Source organism: Muntiacus reevesi, chromosome 5 (assembly GCF_963930625.1).
Source record: "Muntiacus reevesi chromosome 5, mMunRee1.1, whole genome shotgun sequence".
Classification (NCBI taxonomy): Eukaryota; Metazoa; Chordata; class Mammalia; order Artiodactyla; family Cervidae; genus Muntiacus; species Muntiacus reevesi.
This window is the reverse complement of record NC_089253.1, coordinates 1,341,278-1,360,920: the sequence shown is the minus strand read 5'-3', so window position 1 is coordinate 1,360,920 and position 19,643 is coordinate 1,341,278. Positions and strand designations below refer to the sequence as shown.

Genomic DNA, 19,643 nt, shown 5'->3' with positions numbered 1-19,643 from the left:
TTAACAGGAGTCTTTTCTTCTTTCACACACAAATGCTCTGTTTGCCATCTTCTCTTTTCCAAGTCTCTCTTCCTGTTAGGTCCTTTCCAGAATGTCACCCAGCATGAAGCCTGCTGCCTTGGGTGTCTTCCTTTGAGTGCAGAATAGAATGACACTCCACCTTTCTCCTCTCTCCTTTGTAAACCACTGATGTAATGCATCAGTCTTTCTGGGGAGCCCTTCACTCATTGGGCTTCGTGTAATTGAAGTTACCTTTAAGTGCGTTACTACTGCCCAAGCGACAGGCATCCGGGAGCAAACCTAATTTGTGAACCTTATATGGTTCCTCCCCTAAAGAATTTGTTCTTGATTAACGTGACTCCTGCTGACTGATCCTGAAGTGTTGGGGTGTCACATCCTGCATGGTTTGCTTGTCTTTTCCTGCACGTTCTGCTCGGATCCTGACCATGCTCTTGGCTTCTTTGACCATCTCTATGCTGCAGAGTCTGAAATTGGAAAGAAATGGTCGGATTTTCTTTTATTTTTAGTTATCTACTACACGTCTCCACCAGGCTACTCTTGACTGTGGTGTCTCATGTTCAGACTTTCTCATCTCAGCTCTGTCTCCCACATCACTCCTCTCTGCTCTGTTCCTCCTTATTTCTTTATTTCAACTGATGGCGCCACCACCCATGCCCTCACCTAAGCTGGAAACACGGGATTATTAGCCCTATTTTTTCCCCTTTTCCATCCATCGCTTACAGTTGGGCCCCAGAAGATATGTTTTTCCCTCTGTGTATTGAGTTGGGCAAAAAGTTCATTCAGATTTTTCCATAAGATGTTACAGAGAAACCCGAACTTTCCGGTCAACCCAACAGCTCTCAGATCTGTCTTCTCTGCTGCTGCTGCCTTGTTAGCGCTTATCACTGCCCCTCTCTGCTGCAGTAACCTCCTGCCTGCTGTTTCCTCTCCAGTGTCATCTTTTCTTCATGGCTGTAATAATCTTTCTAAAATAAATTTCCATCATGCCCTCCACCAGTGGCTTCCCCATACTGTGGGAACTTCATAATTCAGTTCATGCTTCCCCTTTGTGTGGATTTCCTGGGACTGCTCTGACAAGTGACCACATACTCAGTAACTTGAAACAACCAAGATTTCCTCTCTTCTAGATTTGGAAATCAGGATGTCAGCAGAGTCGATTCCTGCTTTGGGGCTCAGAGGGAGGGTCTGTTGGTGTCTTGCTGCTGGTTTCTGGTCATGGCTGGCGGTCTTGGTGGTCCTTGTCTTGTAGGTGCATCATTCTAGTTTCTGCCTCCGTCTTCACATACCTTCTCCCCTGTGTGTCTCTGTGCCTTCTTATGGCCCTGCTTAGAGGAATACCAGTCACTGGATTAGAGCTCACCTTAAGGTAGTTAGCTTGCTCCTTGGAAGAAAAGCTATGACAAACCTAGACAGCACATTAAAAAGCAGAGACATTACTTTGCCTACAAAGATCCATCACTAAAGCTATAGTTTTTCCAGTAGTCATGTGTGGATTTGAGAGTTGGAGCATGAAAAAGGCTGAGCGCCAAAAAATTGATGCTTTAGAACAGTGGCCTTAGAGAAGACTCTTGAGAGTCCCTTGGACTGCCGGATCAAACCAGTCATTGCTAAAGGAAATCAGTCCTGAAATGTTCATTGGAAGGACTGATGCTGAAGCTGAAGCTCCAATACTTTGGCCACCTGATCTGAAGAGTCAGCTCATTGGAAAAGACCCTGATGCTGGAAAAGATTGAAGGCAGGAGGAAAAGGGGACGAGAGGATGAGATAGTTGCATGGCATCACAGACTCAATGGACATGAGTTTGAGTAAGCTCCAGGAGATGGTGAAGGACAGGGAAGCCTGGCGTGATGCAGCCCATGGGGTCACAAAGAGTCAGGCATGACTGAGCGGCAGAACAGCAGCAGCAACAACTTAAGTTAATATGACAGACTTCCCAGGTGGCTCAGTTGTAAAGAGTCCACTTGCCAATGTGAGAAATGCAGGAGATGTGGGTTTGATTCCTGGGTCGGAAAGATCTCATGAAGGAGGAAATGGCAACCCACTCCAGTATTCTTGCCTGGTAAATCCCATGGACAGAGGAGCCTGGTGAACTGCAGTCCATGGAGAAACAAAAAGTCAGACACAACTGAGCATGCAATGCTAAGTTAGTATTACCTCGTCTTCATTAGTTACATCTGCAAAAACTCTGAATCATGCAATCATGACTTTGAAAGATGCTGAGACCTCAGAACTAACTGGGAGTAGATAGAGGTTAGGAACAAAGCCGTCCCCCTCCAGCAGATGCACTTGAAAGCCTGGTAGTTTTTCCATTCTCCTTATTTGGACAAAAGGATTTTAAAGAATATAATTTCATGGCCTTTTTTAAAAATTCCTATTTCAGTGGAATTAATTTTAAAACCATCTTGCTGCAGTTTCATTGAAAATCACTTTTTTCTTTCTGATGGAAAAGGAAAAGAGAGGTTTAACTATGAAGAAAAACTAAGAAATGGGATATTCCTCTACGTTCCGCTACAGGTGATCAAAGTACAAGGATATTTATTTTTTTTATTTTTTATTTTTATTTATTTATTTAGTACAAGGATATTTAGAAGAAAACAAACACTCGATGTGTAATACCTTTAAACATTCATTTTTCTAATTGCAGTAAATGGTGAACTATTCATTGGTGCTAATTATTGCATGATTTTGGCATGTTAGAAAAATTGTTACAGGCTGTAAATAGTTACTTTTCAATTCAAAAGAATGCTTGGAGGTAAAATACTATTATTCAAATAGCTTTGAAACAAAAGTGACTTAAACACATATTCCATAGCCCCAAGTTAGAAAGTGTTCCCTCCGTGGTTGTCAAAGGAAATCCCTGTTTCTTCTGGTTATGGAAGCAACACAAACTCATTTTTATACTAATGGGCACCCCTCAGGGTGACTAGGATTAAAGGAACACTGCATCTCACTGTAGCCAACAGTAAATCATGTGGCCAAAATGCAGCTGATCACAGCCTCTTGTGTGTATCATTGTGTAGCAGCTCTTTGTAAATTGAGTTAGTAATTTTGAGGATGCCATCCCATGCCAGAACCCCCAAGATTTTGTGGAGTTTCTGAGCCATTTCTACCATTTCTCTTGCCCCTGGGGCAGGGTTTCCTAATGTGGGCTCCATGATAACATCAGGAAGTCTATGAACTAGGATAAGAAAACATAGGACAGCCTTATTTTCTGTCTACTTCCAACTAAAAGTTTATAAACCATGTCTGTAAGTAGTCAAAAATCTATAGTGGTGTCGGTACAACCTGTCACTGTCACCCATAGAAATCTCAGCTGTGTTTAAGTACTTTTTACTCTTCATCACTTCCAAGTTACTGTGTTGTTGGACCATCTGTTAGATCCCATCAAATGTGCTAATAAAGAAGCATATACAAATTTGTCTTTTAATGTTGTGATAGCTGTATATCAGTATCAGCCGTTTCCTTTGTGAATTTGTGTTATTTAAGCATTTAAAAATGCTGTTCTTCATGAAAAACAAGGCAAACTGAGGAATTGTCATAGAACCAAGGTTTCTAGGGAGACGTGACAGCAAAATGCAGTGGATACCCTAGATCTTGAAACAAAAAGAAGGCATTAATGGGAACACTGGAGAAATCTAAATCCAAGCCTGAAATGTAGTTAATGGTAATATATCAACAACGGTTTCTTCCTCTTAACAAGGGTACCATGGAGATGTCCAGTGTCAGCAGTGGGGCAAACTGAATGAGGGTCATTTGAGAACACTCTGGACCATCTTTGCAACTTTTCTGTACATCTGTTAATAATCTATAGTGACTTCCCAGGTTTCCCCAGTGGCGCTAGTGGTAAAGAACCCACCTGCCGATATAGGAGATGTAAGAGATGTGTGTTCGATCCCTGGGTGGGGAAGATCCCCTGGAGGAGGGCATGCCAACCCACTCCAGTATTCTTGTCTGGACAATTCCATGGACAGAGGTGCCTGGCGGACCACACTCCATAGGACCAGAAAGAGCTGGACGCAACTGAGCGACTAAGCACACACACAAGGCTGTAGTGAGTCACACTCTCACTTGGTCTGCTGCCGGCTTCCAGAGATGTCGGGGTCAGGTTTTGTGTCAACTCAAGGCCTTCGTAGCCTCTTTCTGTTACAGCTCTGAGGAGCTATGGAGAGAGACCAGTTCAAAGGGAGGGAGAAGTTTTCCAGAGAAGTGAAACAATCTGCAGTGTATTATGGTGGAAGAGGCACGATTCTGGGGTCAGAAAGGTCCAGCTTTGTATCCCGCCTCTGTCACCAGCTTTGTGCTCCAGGGCCAGCAATTGTTCTGGGCATCCTCTTCGTCTTTGCAAAATGAGGCCCTCAGTAATGGTTTGCCGGGGTCATTGTGAGGATTGGCATTAACGTGGCCAGTCTGTAGCCCTTCTGTTGGTTCTGGTTGGTGTGTTTTAGTGCCTGTGACATGCCAGGCACCACGTGAAGCATTTTTCGTAGGTATCTAATTTAATCTTCATAACACCTGTGTCACACGACCATTTCATAGATAGGGAAACTGAGGTCAGAGGCTCAGCAACCTTGCTGCCAAGGCCACTGCCTGAGCTTGACTTCACATCTGTGCTGGCTGCAGCTCCCTCTGTCTTTGAGGCTGAGCCTTCCCTCCCTTTCCCAGGGCACTTGGTTACAGGATGCTCTTCCCTCTGACTTCTGAATCCTCTCTCGTTGGTTTTGCACACCATTCAGATTGGGATGTTCCCCCATGACTGTTGTCCATTATTGTTGGCTTCTCTAGACTTGAGATTACTTGGCTGTAAAGTGAGGATGCTGTGTGGTCCTCATGGTCTGTCCCTCTACGGAAGGTCCGTTCTGCACTTTGTGGATTTTACCTGCTTATTTCCACTGGTTCGTGGGATGTTTACTGAGTCAATGAAATCAACATTTTTCTAATTTGTTTTGAGCAAAGTTTTGCATTTCTGTGTCATTCTCCCAGATTCCAGAGAGGGAGAAAAACAGAGTTCCAAAAGCCTTAGTGACCTCCTAAAATCATAGTGATTAAAAAAAGAAAACAAGAACCCAGAGGCCACTGTGACATTAACATCTTCCTTAATTGTTATTTTGCTGAGGAATTATTTTAAAAGACCAGGGAATCATTTTATTTTTTGTTTCTTTCTTTGATTAGAGTGGAGATATCATGTGTCATGAGGTACTTGCCAATTATTTCAAATTAGAGTCTAGCAAAGTTGGGGAGTTACTAGTGTCAAGTATTACCTGGACAGGTGAATTTAGCCATAAGATGTAGCTACTGGGTAAGGAGCCTGATTTTCACAAACGATGTGGGGATGCACTTTAGTGTCAAAATGAGAAAACTGCTCACATTGCTTGGCACGGTTACTTCAATGGGGACTGGGAGGGGGGCGGTTCTGGTGATTGCATGATCTGCTCCTCTGTTTTTCAGTTTTTCCCCTACATCCTGCTGCTGGTGGCCATCCTGCTGTACCTGCCCTCCCTGTTTTGGCGTTTCGCAGCTGCTCCTCATGTTTGCTCGGATTTGAAGTTTATCATGGAAGAACTCGACAAAGTTTACAACCGCGCAATTAAAGCCGCAAAGAGCATGCATGACCTTGACTTGAGAGACGGTGTCTGTCCAGCGCCAAAAGTTAATGAGAACACCGAGCAAAGGTAACTCAGCTCCCAGCCCATTGGGATTTGGGAGTTCGAGTTTGCTGCCCTTCTCCTGTCCATCTGGGCTTCGGGTTCGCACTACCAGTACATGGGGGACTGCCATCTGCCTTGTGACACCCGGGGGGAGTCAGGAAGGCCCACCCTCCCCAGATCTCACCCCACCTGTCTGCCCCAGCAGCTGTCCTCACCTCAAGTCCTTCCCTTGTGGAGTGAAGTGTCACTCTCTCATATTCTCAAGTGCAGGGCAAGTTGCTTTGATCTTCCACTTCATGGAGAAACACAGGATTATGAGGCTCCTGGGCACCAAGAATGAACGTGAGGGAACTAGGGAACAAGTTCCTTGCTTTTTTGACATTCTTCCTTTGGTTTTTGTTATTGATAATAGCAATAATAGCATTCAATTCAGTTCAATTCAGTCCCTCAGTCATGTCCGACTCTTTGCGACCCCGTGAATCGCAGCACGCCAGGCCTCCCTGTGCATCACCAACCCCCGGAGTTTACTCAAACTCATGTCCATCGAGTCAGTGATGCCATCCAGCCATCTCATCCTCTGTCATCCCCTTCTCCTCCTGCCCCCAATCCCTCCCAGCATCAGGGTCTTTTCCAATGAGTCAGCTCTTCACATGAGGTGGCCAGAGTACTGCAGCTTCAGCTTCAGCATCAGTCCTTCCAATGAACACCCAGGACTGATCTCCTGGGTCAGGAGGTCTCATTTTGGGCTTCCCAGGTGGCACTACTTAGTGGTAAAGAATCTGCCTGTCAGTACAGGAGATCCAAGAGACGTGGGTTCAATCCCTGGTTTAGAAAGATCCCCTGGAGTAGGAAATGGCACCCCACTCCAGTATTCTTGCCTGGAGAATTCCACAGGCGGAGGTGTCTGGCAGATTATGTTCCATGGGACTGCAAAGAGTTGGACACAACTGAGCACACAGCTCTCATTTTAAAAAGTTCTTAATATAACTCAGGCACTGTTGAGTTTTCCAAAGTGCGTTATCGCGTTATCTCATTTAATATTCAAAACATTGTTACAGATAACTGCATTTATTTATTCCCCACACAGCTGTTGTCCCATCCCCTGCCCCGCCCCAGTTGAAAACTCTGTCCTGTAGCTTTCAGTGGAAGACCTGGAACCAGGACTAGGTTTAGCTAAGCTCACACCCTCTCAGCTGTCTGCCTCCCACTGCTGGCCTACAGGAGGCAGATGTGTTCTAGTTAGACTGGAAAAATTGTCTTTTTTCTACACATTTGAATGGAAAATTATAGTTTAAAAAAACAGCAGTAAAATAAGAACAATCAAATTTATGTAGCAAATATTTACCATTCACTAGGATGCCAGGAGTTGTTCTAACAATTTACAAGTAGCACATTTAATGAATTAGACCTTCCTTAAAATATTAAGTTGGGGGGAGAAGGGTTTTATTATTACTTTTCCTTCTTTTTCTTTTAAAAAAAAAAAAACAACTAATTTTATTCCTTGGGTACTCTAGTGAAGTTACAGATAGAGAAGTATGGAAGGGAAGGTGATGGAAATTTTCCACGTGGTACCATTGAATGTGTTTCTATTTGATGGTCTTGTTGAGGATTTAAATTATTTTTATTTGTTTCTTTTTAGTTCACAGGAAAGCCACTTCAGGTACCCAATTGTGGAACAGTACTTAAGGACAAAGAAGGCCTCCAGACATTTAATCGTCAAGTACATGAGCTGCCGGGTGCTGTCACTCAGCACGATACTGTTAGCCAGCATCTACCTGGGCTATTACCTGAGCCTGTCCTCTCTCTCGGATGAGTTCGTCTGCAGCATCAAATCTGGCATCCTGAAAAATGACAGCGCTGTCCCCGATAAGTTCCAGTGCAAGCTCATTGCTGTTGGTATCTTCCGGCTGCTCAGTTTCATCAACCTCGTGGTGTATGTCCTGCTGGTTCCGGTGGTGGTCTACTCCCTGTTTGTTCCCTTCCAGCAGAAGACAGATGTTCTCAAAGTGTATGAAATCCTGCCCACGTTTGATGTTCTGCATTTGAAGCTGGAAGGGTACAATGACTTGAGCCTCTATGTTCTTTTCTTGGAGGAGAATATCAGTGAACTCAAGTCGTACAAATGTCTTAAGGTCCTGGAGAATATTAAAAGCAGTTGTCAGGACATTGACCCCATGCTGCTCCTGACCAACCTCGGCATGATCAAGATGGACATGGTTGACGGCAAAAGTCCCGAGCTTGTGGAGATGACGGCAGAGGAGCTGGGGGACCAGACGACAGAGCTGCAAGGTAGGCCTGGCTCTCGGGGAGCCGGGGAGCCCACGGAGCCCTCTGCGCCTCCGATGACTGGCTGACAGTGTCTGCCCGGCCCACTGGTGTTAGCCTATTTCTCCGGTGTGATTAGCGGAAAGCCCTCAGTGCAGGGAGAGAGGGGGCTGTTGGTGCTGCCTCAGGTTTCCAGGGGAAACACCTGTTGCTCTTCCTTCCCATTCTCTTCTGTCTCATTCTCCACCTCTTGCTCAAGCATTCCTCTCCGATGTCACTCTTGCTCATTTTTGTTTTGTTTTACTGGCTTGTCTCCCTGTCCCTCTGATCATCTTGTTGGTCGTTCTCTGTCTCTTACAAAAGGAACTGGGAGTTTATTGAGTTACTTGTCACCCTGACCCACTTTCAGCTGCTCTGCAGTGAAGCTAAGATTAAGTGGATAAGGCAGAAACCAACAGCTAGATTGATAGCAGAGGAAAAGTTAGTGCCAATGGAACCTGCCGTGGGATTTCCATCATAAATGCTTGTTTTCTATTCTGGCAGATTTGAATGTACACAGTGAAACAAAAATAAACAATAGAGAGAAGAATGCCCGACAGAGACTTCTGGACACTTCTTGCTGATGATTTTTGTCCTGTGAACTTCAGATCGGTGACTTTGACCTGGGATTCGTTTTGGCTACAGCACCTCTGGCAGGCACCCACCTGATTGGCAGTAAGTGGTTCTCAGCAGAGGTACTTAGCATGTCTTACTGAGTCTCTGGTGGAAACGATGGTCAACAAACATTGTGGAGGGTGGTTCATGAACTTCCTACGAGACAACATGGAAACAAGTAAGCCTCGGCAAGTGTCGACGCGAAAAGTGGTAAGGCTAATTCTAGGAAGAGGAGTAGCGCTTTAGTGCCACAAACAAAATGCCTTTCTGTGCAGATGGTGCAAAGAGCCTCTGAACTACAGAGAGCAAGGACTTGGGGAGCTTTTTGTTTTGTTTTATGGGATGATAATGTCAGGGTACAATTTAATATGCATCTCGTCTATGTCCCAGTGACTGTTGGAGGAGAAAACATTCCCTGACTGACTCTGGACCCATGGGGGTCTCTTCCTGGCGGTGCCCTACACTGGGAGAGCTGCTGGCTTCTGTTCTCATAACCAGGCTCTGGGCCCTGCCACCTGCCACCTGTGGCCAACTGAGACCCTCTAACCACCATGTGACGCCCTGCGCTGCAAAGGGCAGTGGACCCAAGTGCTGCTCTGGCTGAGAACTTTGTTAATAAGGTAGAGTTGAAAAGATATTTAATTCTTGACTTCCATACGGGAAGGAATGCTTCTAAATGAACCCAGTGGGGAAAGCAAGCATACAGAACAAGTTAAAGTGGCTACTTTATAAGAGGTTGTCTGTAGGGCATTCCTCTGTTATCAAAAGCATTTGAGACAGGATGTTACTGAGGCAAATTCACAGAACACAGAAGGCTTAAAGTGAGGGACATTTTTTGCCTATTCGGATCAGAATGTGTAAATGACATTTGCTGTGTGCACATTAACATGTGCTCAGAGCCAGAACAGTTTTGCAGTTTATTTATATTTAAAAACATCTTTGAAAAATTCATTTAATTTTAGAATTGTATGATATCAGAATTGAGGCCATTTGGGAAGAGCATTCTAGCATTAATGCGGAATTATACAATAAATGTTACAAATAGGTATATCGTGTATCAACCAAGCATTATTTCGTAAACATTCAAGGCTGACTGGGAATATCAGAAACCTTTTCCCAATTCCAGTCATGTAAATAGATCCCAACTATGTTTACATTTTATACAAAATTCTTAAAAAGGACATCTGTGGACCTTCCTGTTTTTATTCTTGGAAAGTTAAAATTAGTACATTGCTACTGAATAATCCTCAGGAGCCTCAAAGTATATTTGTGGCTCTTAGGGACAGTTGTTTACCTGATCTAATTACATAAGCTGCTCTCTGCCTTTCAGAATATTCGCAGAAGTGGATTTTATTTGTGCTTCTGCGATGGTTTCTGAGATGGAAAGCTAATAGTAAATATCCAGAATTCGATCAGTGTTTTAAATTATTCTTACTGCATAATATTTATTACACTTGAATTATAGTGTGACTTAGAAATGTCAGTAATCTAAAGCATTGATTTTGCTACTTTTTTATATCACTGTATCAGATGTTGTATTGTAGTTCTCTCCACCTGTTTCTTTGTGTAATTTGAAAATTTTCTGAAATATAGTTTTCTATGACTTGATTTTTTCCCCCAAAGTCTCAGATTCTTTATAGAGTGCCCCTAATTTATAGTTTGAAGTGGATATGTTATTTTAGGAAATCAGGAACTCTCTCAGCCCTGTGACATGTAATTCTTTAATTAGAGCCCTAACATCAGTCCACCCCCCATCCCTGCTCTCTGAGTTCCAGTAGCGTCTGTGATGTCCCAGAGGTCAGCTAGTGACTGGCTGCGTGGGTGTGAATAAGGCTGGTGCCCACCTTTGAGGAATTCAGAGACTAGTAAAAGGCAGTGAAGACAGAGGCAGGAACCAAGAGGAAGGGTAATAACCACAATGAAGGTCCTTCCAGAGAACTCCCAGCAAATGCTGTGTTCTTGGGGAACACAATACTATTTTTCTCTTTCCTATCATTTCTAGCTGATAGTTTTGAGAGTCTAGTTATTGCTTTTCCCGGAAGTTCTTTAGCCACGTATCCCCCAAGCTGAAGCTTGAACAAAACAGTAACACAGACAGTGATTCTGAACAGAAAGAGCTCCAATCGCTCTTTGTACCTTACCTTGCAGGACATGGGGAGCACAAGCCTGGAGGTACATGATACTGTCCATGAACAGTCACGGCAATAAGAGGCTAATGGGGACATCTGGCCATACATTTTGACTTGAGGAAAAGCGTTATTAGGAAAGTTAACTTCTCCATCCACTGCTGGCTTAGGCGAGGACTACCTTTGAGCAGATTCCCAAGGATTAGGAATCAATCATTGCTTTACAAAAGGGGGCAAACAGATCCTAAATGACCATTGCCAGTATCAGCTAACTTTGTTTCCGGCCAGTGTCTTCCTAATAAACCACCACATGTCCTCTCACCCAGGCTTGTAGCACCCGTGTTGGGTCTGCGGTCTGACCAACCATTCTCACAGCAGTGTCCGGCTCCTCTAATTTCACCAAATAACGGGCAGACAGTCTCTTAAGACAGAGGCTCTTAAACTTTTAGGAGGTTACAAACCCTCTTATAAATATATTTTCTAAAGCTACGGACCCTCTCCTCAGACACACACAACGCTAAATACCCTTGGGGTCTTCGTGGGGTCTTCTTCGTCCATACACCCCAGGTTAAGAAGCTGGCTCTAATGGGTGGGGACCAAACCACGTGGTAGGGAGATTCCCGTAGCCCTTGTGGAAAGTCGCTGCTCCCAACAGTAAGCCAGGTGCTCATTTACTGATTAGTGTTTACACACTTAGAATAAGCTGACCCTTGAGTAACTGACAATGTTTCCTCAAGTCAGACTGAAAGAGTCCGTTAAGAGAGCGGGGGGTGGGCAGTAGCCCCGCCTGATCAGGGGTCTGCGCGGACTGCGTCCTCAGCCTCCAGATCACGGCATCGTCCCCTGCAGCCAGCCTCACTGGGCCGGGGGAGGGTGGGCATACCCCTGACATGCACGATGCTTTGTTCTACTTTGTAAGCGTCCTGGGAGAAATGGATAAATGTCCCACATTGTATGGGAGGTCCTGTGGGGTGTTTGTGTTTCTTTTGTGGAGGCTTCCTATTCTGAGCACCCTCTCCTTTGCAAGGATGAGCTAAGCTGGGATGGCTGCAGGGCACTGCATGCACTGACCCTGTGAGAACTGTTCAACACTTAGAGCTAGATTGTTGCACAGCTTTTAAAATGCATGCGTGTTGGTTTCTTTTGCTTATTTCGTTTTAAACCCATTGCCATATTACAAGCTCCAGAACAGTGACTGGCATGGACTAGGCATTCTGTAAATACTTGAACAAAAGAACACACCATTATAATAAATCCTAGTTTGTGGACAACTGTAATTTGATTTTAAAAGGCAAATGGTCCTCTGCAGGTCAGGGGAGGGGAGGCTTATTTAGCCTCTTGCTGGAGAAAGGATCCGTTCTGCAAATGGATAGATTTCTGCATGTAAGTAGTGACAGTTCTTAGCTTTTTATTTTGGAGTGAATTGTGATCCTTTCCATGTTCAATACAAGTTTTCAGTGTTGCCTCCCAGTGATTAGGGCAATTGAAGTTACAAAGGTCTCTGTAATTTCCCAGAATAATTTGAAACGGGATGTTGACTGAAATGTGCAATTCTGAGTAATTTCATCTGAGGGTACGAGGATGAAATGGCTCCTCCTGGGCAGTCATTGGCATTTTTGTCCTGTTTTTCACAAGTTAAGTAAAACCTTTGAGAAAGCTTGGCAAAGATGACATTGTGTCATTTACGGAATGTAATACATGCTCATCCGTGATTGGTTTGTCCTGCCTGCTTTAGATGAAATGTAGTGTGTTTGGGGATTCTCTTTTTTGCTGTAAGAATACTTGTCTCTTAATGCACGTGATTTGATCAGTCATTGTTCCTGAAAGTTGTAAAAGTTTCTCATGCCTTGAATGCTTTCTCTGTGCCTCATCAGAAGAGGAAAAAAGAATTCTGAAATGTCCCAAGAGTTTTCTACAAAAACTGAAGCCATCAGCTCCTCTTTAACAAGTTGGCTTTTTTAAAAAGCACAGTAATGACAGTTTAACGGTATTCCATAAAGTGGTGCTCTAGGCATAATTTACGTTCTTTTTAATGACTACATTTTTTCAAACCTTTTAAAGAAAAATATGTTTGTTTGTTTGTTTTTCTTTCCGTGTCATTTGGTAAGAATGATTTGGTTTCTATTCCACAGAGATTGAAGGATTGGAACAAATTACAGTGTTAGAAAATGATTATTAAAAACCAAGAGCCTTGACCATTCTATTTCGTATTTTCACATAAGTCACCTGTCCACGCCCTGCCTTCTGACCATGCTGATATTTAAGTGGAGTTGAAAGGCTGAACACCAAGGTTACTGTGTCTATACGTAAAAGTGAAGTGGTGTTTTTGTTCTGCACCGTTGTGTCTACCTTAAATAAAACTTCTTTTCTAATGAAAACTGTGCCTTAATGTTTCTTGTCTTCTCTTCAGGGAAGATGTGGCAGAAGATGAGTCCTGAAATGTCTTGAGGCCTGTTCCACTGCTGGATACAGTAGGCTTCAGTAGGCTTCATGGCACACACGAAAATCCAGCTAGCTGACAGTAGCTAAAGGAAAAAAATTCCTTGATTAAGGGCCCACAGATTCTGGAATTTCTAAAGCAGAGATCACATGCTTTCTGATTGGGAATTGTTTGCCTTTGCAAACAGAGAGGAAGGAACAGAGGCTTTGTGCTGCTAAACATGGGTCTGCCTGCCTCCCTGTCTCAAGAAGGGGACTGTGTTGTATAATGGTCAGTTAACACAATTGACTGTTGTGGGTAATAAATCAGCTGCTTAAAATCTTAATACAGTGCCTGCCCCATGGTGAGTCTGTAAGTGCTAGCTGTAACTGTTATCAGCTCCTCCCCCGCCCCACTGTTTCCTAAGGGGGCACCCCCAGGGAGCTTAGAGGTTGTGTTAGTCTGTTGTTCCATAACATTTTACTACAACCATTGCAGCTTAAAGCAACACATATTATTATCTGGCAGTTTTCTGGGTTAGGCGTCTGAATATGGCTGAGCTGGGTCCCCTGCTCAGGGTCTGACAAGGCTGCAATCAAGCTGTGGATTGCACCCGTGCTCTAATCTGGAGGCTCTGCTGCGGAAGGGACTGCTTCCAAGCCCCCTCACCCCGAGTTGTTGACAGATTTCTTACTCTTGGGATTGTATGACTGCCTTTTCGTTGGCTGGAGGCTGCTCACAGGTCCTGGTGTGTGGGTTTCTCTAGTATGACTGCTTAACAACTCACAGGTCCTGGTGTGTGGGTTTCTCTAGTATGACTGCTTACAACTCACAGGTCCTGGTGTGTGGGTTTCTCTAGTATGACTGCTTACATCGTCAAGCCCATAGTGTTACCAACCCATGCTCACTCTGCTCGCCACAGGATAGGTCAGTGAATCTGAGAGGAGGAGTTGAGGCAAGGAATACGACTTTATTCGGAAAATCAGCTGACCGAGAAGATGGCAGACTAGCATCTCAAAATAATCATCTAGTCGGGGCCTGGATGCCAGTTTCTTTTATGGGTCAGAGATGAGGGGGAGGCAAGGAAACAAAGGAAACAAGGCCATTGATCTTGCAAATATTCCTAGAATGGCAAACCTCAGGCAGCGGTGTGTTACTTTCTTCCTTTCTGCTGTCTGCAGGTGGGCAGGGTTCTGAGCAAAGGCACTTTAACAGTCAGGCACAGGGGCAGGGTCCTCTGAAGCAGGCCACTATGTATGATTATAATAACAAAAGCAATGGAAAGCAAGTCAAAGAAACAGTTTCAACATGGAGTCAGAATCAACTTCTCCCGCACCAATAGGACTCTCTCAACTGGAAAGGGCCCAGTTCCTCTTTTAAGGGTTTTGAAGTCAGGCCACTCAGGATACTCTTCCTCTTGATGGACTCAAAATGAACTGCTTTATCTGCAAAATCTCTTTGCTTTTGCTTTGTCTAGAAGTGAGGCACACTACTTCCTCACACAGGGAGATTACACAGAGCATGAACACCCAGGGACTCATGGGGGGGCTGCCTTAGGGTCTGCCCACGGGCAGTTATTCTGAATCGCAGCGTCTCTGCCTCCGACAGTGTGGTGTAGCTGCCTCCAGGGGAAGTTATTCTGAATCGCAGCCTCTCTGACTCCGACCCGGTGGCCTTGCCTCCTCCATACCCGAGTCCCCGCCTCCAGCCCTAGCGCTGTGCTTCAGGCTCTTGTCTGCTTCCCGGAAGTGCTCTCATGGACTTGCCGTGTCTAACGCACCTTCCATCCTCCTGTCAGTGGATTTCTTGGAAGGCAGACCTCTTATGCCAACCTTCCCCACACACCCCCTTCACCACTTTTAAATCCCTCCCTCCCTCCTTGGATTTCAGCGTAAGGAGCTAACTTTAGGGGCCACCTTCTGCCCACTACCTCAGGCTCATCCCGCCACCCCTCCTCTTTTTGATGTGGCCACAGGTGTCGTTCCTTCAAGGCCTCCCTGCTTTCTCAGGTGCTCCTCTGTCTCCATTCCCTCTTAACGCTTATTCAAAGTCAGCTCCAGGTCGGTGGGAATGCATGATGGTAAAGCCACGATAGAAAATAGTATGGCAGGTCTAAAAAAAAATATTAAGCATATCATTCTGATATGATCCAGCAATTCCACTTCTTGATATGTAATATTCCAGGCTGCCATAACAACCCGGAAACTAGCCCCGTTACCACAAAACCTGAGGGTGCCAGCCCCATGGCAGAGCGGACCTCCCGGCCCCCTCACCCTGCTGCCCTCTGCCCTGCTCCTTCCCAATAAAATCTCCTGACTGTGTCAGCACGTGTGTCTCTCAGACAATTCATTTCTGAGTGTTGGACAACAGCCCACGCTCGGGCTCTGGAAGGGGGCCGCCTTCCTGCAACAGGGAGAGCTTACATGTCTGACGCAGGGCCCTGGGGTGACACCCAACCTTGTGCGCCAGGTGACCGGCAGGACAAGGCAGCAGGCTTTGCTACTGAGGGAAGAGAGAAGTTACCAGTTACAGAGGGAGCTGGCGTCGGGTTACCTGAGAAACACCCCTGACTGCCCCTTTGATCAACTTATAGTAGAGATAATCCTGCTCTGAAGATTAGGACAAGCACTGGTTAAGCTCTGATTACGAGCGAAGGTCAGTCAGGTAAGTTGGCTGTGGGTGAGGCAGGGACTGGTCTAGTCGGGTATATTCAGACAGCAAGAGAGCAGCCATCTTAAGTAGCCTGACCATACGTAGGGGCCTAACCTACATCATTTAAGCACTGTTATTAGACCCTGTTAGAGTAAGACTGTAACACCTTCTATTTATGAGTAGTTCCCAGCCAGGAAAGAGGCTGAGTCTATACTTCTTCCCTACACCACCCCCCAACTCCCCAGCTGAGAGCAGGGCATGAGGGAAGAAGCCGGATGCAGCTGACTCGGGCTAACAGTTCTGTGTTTCACCTGATAAAACCAAATTGCAGTAACTAATCTTACCTCTTTCCCTTTCAAATAACATCAGTGTTCCGGTTCGCTTCTTGAAAGTGAGATGAGGGACTTCCCTGGTGGTCCTGTGGTTAAGAATTCACTTTGCAATGCAGGGGACTAAGGTTTGATCCCTGGTTGGAGTGGGGCAACTTCTGGAGCCCAAGGGCTCTGGAGCCTGTGGTATTGAAGGAGGAAACAGACAGAACTGGCTCCATCTTGAAAGCATGACTCCATCTTGGGCCGGACTGTGGACTTTGAGCTATGTGCCCAGTATCTATGGAAACGACATACCAACTGGAAAACCACACCCCCCTGATGGAAGAGCCCCAGGGCTCACACCTAGACTCTCTGTAGCCTAAAAGAATACCCTAATTATCTGTGTAACTGAATAGAATCATGCATTCTATTATGCTTATTGGGATATGCCCACAGGCCTATTGATAATTGTCCACTGTTAACTACCTAGGCTTCAGGCATATGAATCACAGGTTAACTTTAATTACATATTTCTTTTCCTTTGTTCAGACTAGTTTCAGGGAATTTGGGGAGGTGGGTTTGGGCACATACACTTAGGAGATATAAGGTTTTCAAAAAAAACTGGTTGGGGTCCTTGGCTAAGAGGAGACTCTGCCTTGGGCCCGCCAGTGTAATAAACTGCACTGCACTATCTGCATTGTCCTTCTGAGTGAGTGTTTCCTGCAATGCATGGCTACAACAGTACCACAGTTGGAGAGTCCACGTGCTGCAACAGAAGATCCTGAGTGCCGTGACTAGGACCCAACAGAGCCAAACAAATAAGTATATTTTTTAAATGAGATAAAAAAAGAAAAGGAGCAAATAAGTGCTCCTTTGTGGTTCTCTAGAGACTGTAGACTCCTCAGGGAAAGCAGAAGCAAGTCAAATCCTGTAAATGAAGGAAAATCAAGATCCATTTCCCAAGAGGTCTGTTCCAATGCGTCTGTGTCTTTTCTCAGACAGGAGGAAAAGAAAAACCAGAGAAACCACAATGCTATCAAAAATCACTTCCAAATCCCCAGAAACATAATTCACTCTACCTCAGGAAGTGAAGAGTCAGGTAGAGCTTGAACCTCTATGGAAAATTCAGTGAAATGAAAGGAAATGTTCTGATGGTGATTTCAGAGCTAAAGAGACTCAGAGATTTTAACATTCATGCATTGGTTCATTTTGAATCTCAAAACTATTGCAAAGTATTGTTAAGCACAAAGGGCCTTGAGGCTCTTTCCTGTCTTTCAAAGTGCTTAATAAAGTATCACCCCTTGAGATAAGGGAGGGTGCATTTTTTAAGGAAAGAGAAAAGAAATTGCCCCAAACTATGGCTGCTGCAAATGGGAACCAAAAAAAAGAGTAAGCATTAGATGGAACAAGGGTGTTCTAGAGGGCTGCCCAACAGAATATGATGAGAGCCACATAAATTTACAACTTTCTAGTAGCTGCTTAAAAATAGTAAAAATGAAGCAGAAGAAATCAATGTTAAAAATTATTTTAGCTAACCCAATATATTCAAATTCTCATTATTTATGTAATCAGTAAGAGAAATACTGAGATATTGCATATTTTTTGGACTAAGTCTTTGAAATCCAGCCCATTTCATTTCAGACTGGCATCATTGAAGGGACTCAGAAGTCACATCAATGATTACCACATTGGTCAGAGCAGGTCAAAACAACATGTCTCCCCCACATCTGTTGCAGGAAGGGGGACCCTTTTCAGGGTCTGAGAGTATGCTCTTGTCTAAAATTCAGAAATGAATTGTCCAAGAAGACACACATGCTGACAAAGCAGGAGACTTTCTAGGATAGGGGCACCCAGGAACCAGGAGGACTGCTCTGCCACGTGGCTCAGTCTTGGGTTTTATGGTGATGGGATTTGTTTTAGGGTTGTCTTTGTCCAACCATTCTGATTCAGGGTCTTCCTGGTGGTGCATGCATTGCTAAGCCAAGATGGATGCCAGCGAGAAGGATACTAGGAGGTGGCATCTACTTTTGACCTTCCCTGAACTCTTCTGGTCGGTGGAGGCTTATTAGTTTCAATTCTTTACCAGGACCTCCTGCCATAAAACAACTCCCATAAATGGTAACTACGGTGCCTGGCCAGGGGAGGCGGTTTCAGTCAGTTTCTCCTCACATGTCCACTCCCACTTGATGACATGAACCTTAATGTCTTGTGTCATTGCCAATGTCTTTCTTTTGGCCTCAGGATCTTAAAGACCAGCTCTTTTATGAAATATTGTCTGTCCCTTTCATCAGAAAGAACTGGGTGCACATTCTCTGTTCTCTGAAACACAACAGGTCTATAAGTACATATCACTCACTCACCAGGAGATGTACATTAAATACCTACTATTTTTGCAGTAGCTTTTAAAAAAATGTTATATTGCTTTTTATCTTTTTATTCAGTTAATTTTTATTCAGATATAGTTCATTTACAATGTTCTGTTAGTTTCTGCTATATGGCAAAGTGAATCAGTTATACATATACATATATACTCAGTGGAAATAGAATCTAAGAAAAACATGGATATATGTAGCTTTAATCTGGAGTAAGAGTGGTCCACTGGTTGACTTTTCCCCTTCCAATGCAGGAGGGGAGGGTTCGATCTCTCGTCAGGGAACAAAATTCCCACATGCCTCAGAGGCAAAAAACACGAAAGCAGTATTGTAAGTTCAATAAAGACTTTAAAAATGGTCCACAACACAAAGAATCTTAAAAAGAAAAAATGAGGTAAACAAAGTGAAATGTCAGCATTGCTTTAAACCTCTAGGTATCTCTTATATTATTTTCTGTCATTTTCTGTATATTTGAGCTAGCTAATCTCAGATGACAAAAATTAAAAAATAATATTTAAATACATTAAGTGCTTTTTTTCAGATCTTTACTAGAACATTAGTTCTTGTATCTTTTTTCACTGGTACACACATCATTGAAATTTTATTCACTGGACAGTCATCAGGTTTTACATTGGATTGATACAAGTTCTTCTTTTGTGTGGTCTAGACGTTCTGGGTGTGCTAAGGGACTTGGTTCTCCACCACAGGAAAGCGGCCCCTCAAACCACTGCTTATTTGTCTAGTCTGTTCTTGTGGGTCCTTCAGGTTGTGGTCTCTGTCTGACTTCCATCTCACTTCTGCTCCTGTATTTCGCAGACTGCATAATACTATATTGTTCACAACATTATTCTTGATTGAGTTAAAGGAGCCCTGCAGTTTTCACTGGAGGCTCACCAGCTTAACTGCATGGTTGCTTGGCTGTCCACGCTGTAGTCACAAATCCTGGGCCGTGTGGTCGGACTGTCATTCCCCTCTGTCAGGAGGGCATTGCACACTGATGGTCCTTTGTCTAATCTGGTAGACCCAGAAGCAGAAAACTGTCAGTGCAGAAATGCCATGCGGTTTATTGCTTGGATGGGTAGTGAAATATCTAGACTCATTTAGAAAATAGCATTTGATTATGTTAAGGGGATTCCCAGGTGGCTCAGTGGTAAAGATTCCACCTTCAATGCAGGAGA

At 44.3% G+C, this 19,643-nt stretch overlaps 1 protein-coding gene across 1 annotated transcript in view; it reads left to right on the top strand.

The window, feature by feature from the left end:
• PANX1 (pannexin 1) overlaps positions 1-10,193 on the top strand; it is a 53,050-nt gene extending 42,857 nt beyond the window's left edge. Inside the window, exons 3-5 of the mRNA XM_065936786.1 lie at positions 5,467-5,690; positions 7,306-7,955; positions 8,475-10,193. Of these exons, the coding sequence (XP_065792858.1) occupies positions 5,467-5,690; positions 7,306-7,955; positions 8,475-8,554 (954 nt within the window). The 3' untranslated portion in view covers positions 8,555-10,193. The remainder of the gene's footprint in view (positions 1-5,466; positions 5,691-7,305; positions 7,956-8,474) is intronic.
• Positions 10,194-19,643: the final 9,450 nt, after the last annotated feature.